The 9,390-nt window shown below is 41.0% G+C and overlaps 1 protein-coding gene across 1 annotated transcript; it reads right to left on the bottom strand.

Annotated features, from left to right (window-relative positions):
• Positions 1 to 88: 88 nt before the first annotated feature.
• Positions 89 to 8,653, bottom strand: LOC136526963 (putative 1-phosphatidylinositol-3-phosphate 5-kinase FAB1C). The gene is made up of 11 exons (XM_066519537.1): positions 7,974 to 8,653; positions 7,146 to 7,892; positions 6,901 to 7,054; positions 6,480 to 6,818; positions 5,246 to 6,046; positions 4,827 to 5,158; positions 4,619 to 4,745; positions 4,345 to 4,503; positions 2,846 to 4,222; positions 2,491 to 2,757; positions 89 to 623 (listed from the first exon to the last, which is right to left on the bottom strand). The coding sequence occupies exons 1-11, from the start codon at positions 8,213 to 8,215 to the stop codon at positions 369 to 371; spliced, it is 4,800 nt and encodes a 1,599-aa protein (XP_066375634.1). The 5' UTR covers positions 8,216 to 8,653; the 3' UTR covers positions 89 to 368.
• Between the last annotated feature and the right edge of the window lie 737 nt (positions 8,654 to 9,390).

Here is a 9,390-nt window from a genome sequence, read left to right as displayed (position 1 = left end):
CTCGAGTTTCCTAACGGAGGGAGTAGTTGCATGCTTCAGATCTCACAAAGCAACAATGGACACAGCTTCCAATCCACAAAACCTCAAATCATATCACTGGGAAGGAACTCGGGAGTTCGCGTATTTCATTTCCTTTGCATTTCATGTTATAGTGTAGGGTATGTACACGTATTGACGCCTAACCAATGCCTGGATGGACCCTCGCCACAATCCTCCAGAGAGTTCATCCTGCCTGTTGTGAACAAAAACAGCATACAAGAGGCATAGATGGATCGATCGTTCTAAAAGAAACAAAAGGGAGAAAAAAAAAAGGAAAACCAAAGTGTCTTCCCTGTCGCGCTTGGAATGGCCTGGATGCATTGGAGACGTTACGGTGACCATTGGTCAGGGAGAGCCAAGAAGTACTTCGACATGGCCTTCCTGAACCTCTTCTTGTACTGAACCGGAGATATGATGGTCGGCAGAACATCCTTGGAGCCACCTAGAAATCCTGTCGCCTTCACCAAAGTCTCTAGTTGTTTGTCCCAAGTGTATTGCCGAAGATAGTCGATAATCCCCATCACAAGCTCTTTTCTTTCTTCATCAATGCCGACTAGGAGAGAGTAGTCCATCACATCCACCGACTGAGGAAAAGGGGAATGCATGGCAGCAAGAGTTAGATAGTGACAACAGCTGCATCTTCATGCACCTTGGTATTCTAAATGAATATGCTAAAAAGTCTGTTGATCTGACCAGTTTACTCAAATAGTCACCATCTATATAAGCTGAACCAAACTGACAAGATAGGTTAGATACAAGTTGTCAATTAGAATGGCAACAACAAAAAGAGCCGGGAACCAAATCACCATATCCAAGTAGCTGGCATGAATAAGACCTATCTGAACCATCGACAGTAGTCATGTGGACTAACCACTAACTCTTGCTACACTGGCACCAAAATCACTCATCTGGCAACAGTGTATTTTTCAAAAACCAGTGCATTCAAAGCTACCTCAACCCAGCAACCCCACAGCTTGTTGTCTGCCCAGCCTGCCCCACACCCATCCTAGCTACCCATTACAGTTCATAAATTGCCACTGTAAAGATGAAAAATAGACAACATTTGCCACTATTTATATATTAATTATGCACTTTTCATGCTGACCTTGCCCATCTTTTGATTTCTTTGCATTTCCTTATCCTGAAACTCCTCTCTGCTAGCTAGGGATGAAAACGGTACGGATATTTTTCGACCGTATTCGAAACCGAATTTGTTTAGAGGGGTTGAGATCTGTCCGTATCCGAGTCCGGATATCCAACATCCGATACCATATCCGTATCCAAATACTCAAATCGCATATTTATGATATCGATATCCAATCGTATCCTATCCGACATAGCTGACACTATCCGTATTCGAATCCGAATCCGGACAGAAATATGAAAACAAATGTAATATCGGTGATATCCGTCCGTATCCAATCCGTTTTCATCCCTAGTGCTAGCTGCCACGCTACACCCTGGCTAGAGACTACTTTCTGCTATCTCTCCCTCCATACCACTCTCTGACCCCTACACTTGTGCAACCTTTACTTCTACACGTGTGCAAACTTACCTCAATTGGCCGTTTGTGCCTCCAAAAAAATGGATAGATCCTCCCCCTCTTACTCACTTTTGTAGTGCTACTTATACATCTCTCCGCGATGTCACGGAAGAACTGAACAAAGGTTTGCCTCCAAAATGAAAGATTGTGGCTTCTACATGTTTTCACATCTGAATTTCAGATGTGTGGCAAAAGCTGTCTATTTCTATCTTTGTAGAAGCAAATATGAATCACAACAGAATCAATAGGCAAAGCCTCAAGTAGCATGTCTAATATTGGGCATTCAATATTTCCCATATCAATTGGCTGCTTAGGATTTCTTGGAATCTTGAAAATGGTGGGGGAAGGTAGGTGGGCTTTTCTAATGTGTGCGATTGTCCGAAATTCAGATGTCTGGGCACATATTATAGGTCATAGTACACCAAAAGAAGGAATTTTTTTTGTTGGGATCATTGGGTCTGGTCTGTTACTGAGTGATGAGGGAGAAAGGGAGGGGGAGCTGAAACACATCACTCAGGATGGAGAAAAATATGTGCAGATCAGGGTAATCAGAACAGGGAACCCAGCAATGGTGCACATCACCAGGGTCAAGGTTAAGGTTCATACTGAAATCCAATGTACCGCCAGATGTCCAGGGTAGATACTGGCATACTTTTCATGTCACGTGACATAAAAAGATTACTACTTCATAGTACCAATCATGATGAAGTGGAAATGAGTGCAAGAAACAGTTTTTTTGGTAGTGACACCTCATATATAGACAAGGTCAGATGGGGCGACGATGTAAAATTAGCTATGCGACCAAGGTCACAGTCCAGATAGAAATACTAGGTTGCTGCATCCAGGGAGTATGGTATATATAACCTTCACCAATGAAATAAGATCTCACAGCAAGTGAGTCTACTTACTGCCAGAAAAGAAGTATCATTCCAGACAGCTCGTTCCAGCCTTCTTTTTGCTTTGCTTCCAAGAAAAATGGGCTTTGTGTGAAGTGTCTCTAACAGATTAAGATCCAAGAGAACCTTGTTGTTCCCTGAAGTATCAGGGTTGTAGCGCGAACGCAAAGAGCCCTTTAGGTCATATATTCTTGATACCTTCCTCTTGAAAAATAGGTTTTCCATGACCATTACATCCATCTTCAGCTCCTTTCCATCTCTCAAATTCTTGGCAGTGATCTAGTGCATAAATGCACAGCTATGTTCATTATGTAATCTCACAGGATTTGATAAACACAAGAAGTAACAAAGTAGTAGTAACACGAACCTGGTAAAGACCAAGGACTTTAGTGAGGCAAGTTGGGCTCCCAGATGATACAGAGACTGTCAAATATTTGAAGTAATCAACAGCATAATCCTCAAATGAATCTAATTCTGTCCGGGTCACTTGCTTTATCACAAATCTGTCATCCAGTGTTTTGGCAAAGTAGACATTACTCTTGCCACCTTGAGCACTCCATCTCTTGCAGCGACTTAAGGAGCGGATATAGTCTAGCTCATCTGGACAGCACTTTCTCCTGATTGCATCAAACTGCTTTGCAAAATAACATGTCACAGAAAATTTTGCTTTATCAACAGAATATGAGTCTTCATCCTCAAAAGAAACAGTCAAATGGTTATCCTTAGAGTCATTTCCAGTTATAGGTTGAGGCTGATCAGAACCATAATTCAATAAACTAGATTCATTATTCTGATCTAGAAGTGGCAACAAGAAGCTGCGATATTCTGGAACAGTCATGGCATGGGCTATCATGCTAGATGGTTCATCATCATAGATTGGAACAATAACATCTGAATCATTTTGTGACAGTAGCAACCGACTCTCGCCATCAATCATACCAGGAAGTGACAGCTTGTTCAAGAATGTTGGTGACAGACCCTTACCAGTTCTCTCAATAGCCTTTGGGGGCCTTTGAGAATAAGATCTTCTTATACTAGCATTTGAATCATCAACATTTCTGGAACTGACAGCAGAATCGAACGATTTGATTCTGATTGGTGCTATAACCTTCTGGTATGCAGGATCATCCTTCAGACTAGCAGGTATGAATGAAACTGCCTCCATGCTACTTGATGAATCGTTAACAAACTGACCAGAACCAGTCCATGCTAAGTCAATTCTGTCAGAAAGATTGGAGGCAGAAGATTGTGATTTCTGCAAAGTCTTTCCAGCTTCTAGTTCAGCCAGCACTCCTTCACTCTGCATTTCACATGGCCCTGGGGCAAAGCTGATAACAGTTGAGCCAGAATGCATGGATACATCACCCATAATGTTGGTTTCCAATCCCAAATGTGAAACACTAGTGTTGGTTTGTTCCGTCATAGGGGATGATTTCACTGAAACTGCAGCCACTTCCAACGTACTTGGTTGATTCTGTTCTAGAGAATTCTCAACATTCAAATGTTTACTAGATGTCACATCCTTTGATTGTTCTAATAAGCTTTCAGTAAGCTTCTCAGAACATTGTGCATCATTTGGCACAGTACGACAGTTTTCTTTCGTAAGGGAGTGCATCATGTACAGTCTGCGATCCCATACGTGAATATCAAGTACAAGCTCTCTCCTCAGGCGATTGAGCTCTAGAACATCTATATATGGTTCAAATGTCAGCAAGTCATCTATGATAGAAAACCCTGATACAACCTGAAAAAGTAAAGAGCAATGTTCTGGTCTTTAACTATCTTTTCGATAGCAATCTACAAGACAAACAGAAAATTTTGTACAGTTCAACAGAAATCTATAAAACAAGTAGCATTTGAACTTACATCATACTTCTTCCACTCAACTTTAACCAACTCCTTAAGATCGGCAACATGTTTATGCAAGCCTGACTTCATACCAATGTTCTGGTCTTTAACTATCTTTTCGATGCAGTCAAGTTTAACAACAATTTCCCTATATAGATGTTCCTTCCTAGTGCATACCTGCAAGTTAAGTCATAAAAGCTTACCAAGGGCAATACATCTCCCAAAATGATGCCAATGGGTTGGCTTTTAGAACCAATTTAGACAAGTTTAGATAAAACTAACACAAACATACATCAACAGCTTCTTTGATGACCCAATCTTGAGCTTTTGGATAAGCAAAGTCCAGTACTGAGGATGGCAAGTTGACAGAAAGAATGTCTACTGGTGAATAACGGAAGACAGCAACCATGCTCCCAAGCCTGTTTGATTGAGAATGCGAACTGTTATGTTGGTCATTATTAGATAAGAAACTGAAGAGTATACAATAAGAAGCTACAAACCCATAAAAACGAAGGCAGTCCCTCTGGAGTGAGTGTCCACAGCAGGCAATTCGATTGGCTGTTGTGTGATTTGAAAAGCTAAGTTCCAGAAACTTCCCAAAAGATAATCCGCGTGCTGCATCCGACATGACTATCCTTTGTGTGGCTGGAGGAATTCCATCTTTTGGTTTGCACCTGAGACACCTGTGCCACATCCATACCTTCCCATCAAGCTCCCCAGGTAGCTTGACAGATGGAAGAGTTCTGACACTGATTGTGAGACTGCCTTGTTGATGAGTGTAACATCGCACATGAGATTCTGCAGGCTCCTTGCAAGATTCGCAGCATGAAGTCTGAAAATATAGGGTGGATGAAAATTAATAAGGTACTGTAAAACCTATACTAGTAAACTAGCAGATTATGGATGACAACGCAATTACCTGAACAAATAAATCTTCACGAAAATACCTTCCAAGTGGCTTATCAAAAGTACCATAGAACTTTATCCGAAATAGCTGAGATTGCTTGCATACAATTCCTCTCAGAGGGCATGCAACTGACAAGGAAACCAAAATGCTCTGTGGACTGTCAGATGTTGGGAAATATTCGTTGTGATTCCCATTGTGATCACGTATTGCTACAGAATCTTCATCTGAGATATGATTCCAACCATTATCCAAGTCAAGGAAGTCACTATCAACCTTTGACATTCCACCACCTGCTTCATCTATGTGACCATTATGGGGAAAATATAAATTTCCTGGTGTCCTTTTTCTCACACTGGCAAGTGAACTTTTAGGTGTCTGAACAGTCATACATACAGGTGGAATACAGCTGCCATACATTGAAGCTTCTGTGGAATAAGGGTATACCTTAATGGTTCCACGAGTATATTCTTCCTGACTTAAGTCAGCTCTTGAATGACAGTGTGCATGTTCCTCGTGAATTATGTCATCTCTTGAATGAGATTGGTTTGCAGAACCATTAAGGCAAGGCATGATGCACTCACTTCCAAAAGTTTCCCCTTCAATGGTTTGAAATTCATTCAAATTCTGCTGACAGTATCTTGAGGAAGAATTTTGCTTCTCAAATTGAAGATCTGAGGGGACTTTTGGAAGTGTTGCACCCTCATCAGCAAGATATGAGGTCTCAAGTGACAGGTGGTATGCTGCAAATAAAGCATACTGCACAGCAAGTTTGACTTTCTTTAACTCTTCATATGACTTTCCTCTTAGAAGAACCTAGGAAAAGCATGCCATTTTTATCAGATCTGACATGATCACAGTATAAATAAAGACATAACTTTTATCCTATGTGACATAATCACAATATAAAGAAAGGCCTTCAATTTTCCATCAACCAAATAAAATCATATTGTTGAAGGTGTAAATGCATGCCATTTTTTTCAGATATATGGCATAATCACAATATAAAGAAAGAGATCCAAAATAGTAAGTTCCAAATATAGTAAAGGATTAAGAGACTATTGAAACAAAGCATTTGCTATTCACCAAAGAAAATCCATTGCAATGCACAATTGCACATAATACCTTCAGGTGTAAAATAATGGACAGAAAAGACAAATGGCAGAAGAATTTAAACTATTTGGGCCAATTAACAGTAATAGTGAATAAAAGCTATCTTTGAAATGCAATTAGATAATTTGATTATTACCGTGCACCCCAAGCGTCTTGGACAACCATCAAAAAACATCAGTGTCTTGACTGTTTTTTTGTTTGAGACCTTTGGTGATGAACATTCTGTAACTTTCTCAATCCAGAATGTTTGGCATTGTCCAACTCCAGTAGAAGTGATATTTTCAACAGAAGACGCAATTTGAGCACCTGTGCAGCGAGATATTCTTTCCAGAAGTGATCGCTTGACGTTCAATACTAAAGATATATCTTTTGCAAGAAGCTGTTGCGCATGCAATGGCACGCTTTTCTCGACTAGCAAGACATGTGGGCGTTGAGCCTCTATCTTTGCAACAGCATTCTTAAGATACTCCTTCTCCTGTACACATTGCATTTGAAATCAATATTAAGAACATATTGAGATAAATCAGCATGAACATGTAACTGGAAAATGATGATACCTGTTCAAGAATGCTGTTTATTGAAGCTAGTTTGTTCGTGACTTTCTGGTATTCCAGTGCTCCTCCCAAAAGAAGCAACCTAGGGTTCTCATGTTTTGACACCATGCGTTTATGTTTTACATTCTTAGAACAGACAACACCTTTAATGAAAGCACTGCAAACAGTTGAACAATCATTTAGCGCCAAAATACCATGGCGGAAATTTCATGTAATTCTTCAGTACAAGTTGTAGTCAAAGGGCATACCTATCATTTGGATTTCCTGATGCTACGCATTTGACTTTGACATAGTCTGTGGGATCCATGCTACCACCCTTGCTTGTATCTGGCCTGACAAAGGTAGCTGCTTGCCAAGCTAATGAGGCTACTATGTCTGGCCAGCCATCCATGGGATCAATGCCATGTCCTAGGAGCAATTGCGACACGAGAGCCCTGAAATGCCCATGTAAAGCACTCCTCAAGAACTCTTTGTGAGATATACTATGTTTTCCTTTGATCCCTAAGAAATCATCATCATCATTATCATCATCATCCTCGCCATCGCAATAATCATGGTTAACATGTCCAAAGACCTTCCCATCACAATCATCATTGTCATCGTCCTCATCATATTGAAAAGTACCATTTTCATCCTGAGGTGGTGGAGGATACCAGATGTGTCTACTCTCAAAATCAATTGGTTGCACATCATCTTTCCTCTGTTCATCATCATGCCAAGGTGAATTCATAAAACTAGAATCAACATCATCTGATCCCCGGCATGAATTCCAAGGATAGCTAGGAGAATGGCAACCCCTCCTTGAGGGAGGACTTGTGTCTCCTACCCCCAATTGTTTGATAGGACTATCTAATGGGCTTGAAGTCCCCAACCGGAAGGTATACATCCTACTAATACTTGTGCTCATCGAATCCGTATGAGAAGTGTCTTGAGAAAACTCACTCTGTGGGGAAAAGTACCGATCCAAATCCTCGCCCTCTTCACACCCAATGCTCCTGCATCCACTTATTTCATTCAGTGAAAAGTCTATCAACAAGTTATCCCCTCTAAGCCAAACAAGAAAGTCAATTGCTCACCTCGGGGTTGAGCACCGGAGAGGACCAGGCGATGACATGCGCCGCCAAGCAGCCAGCCTCGGCGCAGGTGGCGTACAAACACGCTCTGGTGGGGACACTGGAGGCCCGTTGTCGCCGAGCCCATGCTGCTCCTCGGCACCCCCTCGGCCTCCGTTAATAGGCCGAACGCCAAGGCCGCCGCTGTCCGTCATCGCAAGCACAGTCACCCAAGAATCGGATTTCTGCGCGACGGGCACTCCCATAAAAGCCTCAGAACAGCTAAAAAAGCTACAGGAAACCCCAAGTTGGAAGTTCTTGATATCTTTCTAAACTCTACACCAAAGCCACCCAAAAATCACGGGACACAGCCAAACCAAACCGCAAACCTACGATTTGTTAGAGGGGAACTAAAAGGGACCCCGGAAGGCGCCTAATCCTAGCGTTTCTTGGCTCCTGTGCAGACGAGGAATTCCGTCGAGCACGTGGCGCGCGAGAAGGAAACATGCTTCAAACCTCTCCAATCCAGCAGAGATAGGACGAGGCTGGAGGTGGCGAAGGACGAGGAGGGCGTATGGAGCTTGGAGTTGGGGAAGGAGGGGCGGTGCCCATGGGGGAAGGAGGAAGCTTTGTGCGAGGCCGGGAATGGAGGTAGTTATAGAGTAGGGGAAAAGGTGAGCGGGGAGAAGAAGGAAAAAAATTTGTTGAGTGGGTGCTGAGGATTTTGTTATTGTTTTCTCCTTCCTTTTAATTCCTTCGTTTCCTTTTTTTCTTTTTCTTTTCCCTTTTTATTTTATTATTATTATGTTTTTATTATTGGTCAAATCAAAACCCATGGACAATCGACCGATTAATGGAGGCATGAAATTACACCGATACTCCTATTTATTAGGGCCTCCTTTGTAACGCTAGATTTTTTTTCTATTTCTACATTTTTTCGGTGAAAAATGAACTTATTTTTGTAAAATTCATATATAATTCCTATAGATTCTTGCTCTAAAGAGGGCAATGGGATAATACCCACTACTACCTCGTGTTGCATGTAGTGATAGATTTGTTGCCACATGGGGAGAATGATATGGGCCCAGCCTAATGTCTAAGGGCGAAAACTAAAAGATCTTGAATAATTTCTAAATTCTAAAACATCAGGTTTTCTAATATGGAGAAGTATCAAGGTAAAAATCAAGGAAAGTTTTTCTATTTATTTATCATTTTTTTCTTCTATATACTCCCTCAATCTCAAAATGATAAGCATATTTTGTATAGAAAAAAGTCCAATCACACAATTGAATCAATAATTAGTCAAATTATATTCAAAATTAGAACATAAAATTTACATCAATAGATTTGTATTTAAAATGATTCTAGGATGATATTGATTCTTTAGCAAACAACATATTATAAGATAAAAATAATACCAAAACTTATTTTGTATGACTTT

This window comes from Miscanthus floridulus, chromosome 19, assembly GCF_019320115.1.
Source record: "Miscanthus floridulus cultivar M001 chromosome 19, ASM1932011v1, whole genome shotgun sequence".
Classification (NCBI taxonomy): Eukaryota; Viridiplantae; Streptophyta; class Magnoliopsida; order Poales; family Poaceae; genus Miscanthus; species Miscanthus floridulus.
Note: the sequence above shows the minus strand (reverse complement) of the source record. Positions and strands in the feature narration are given on the sequence as shown.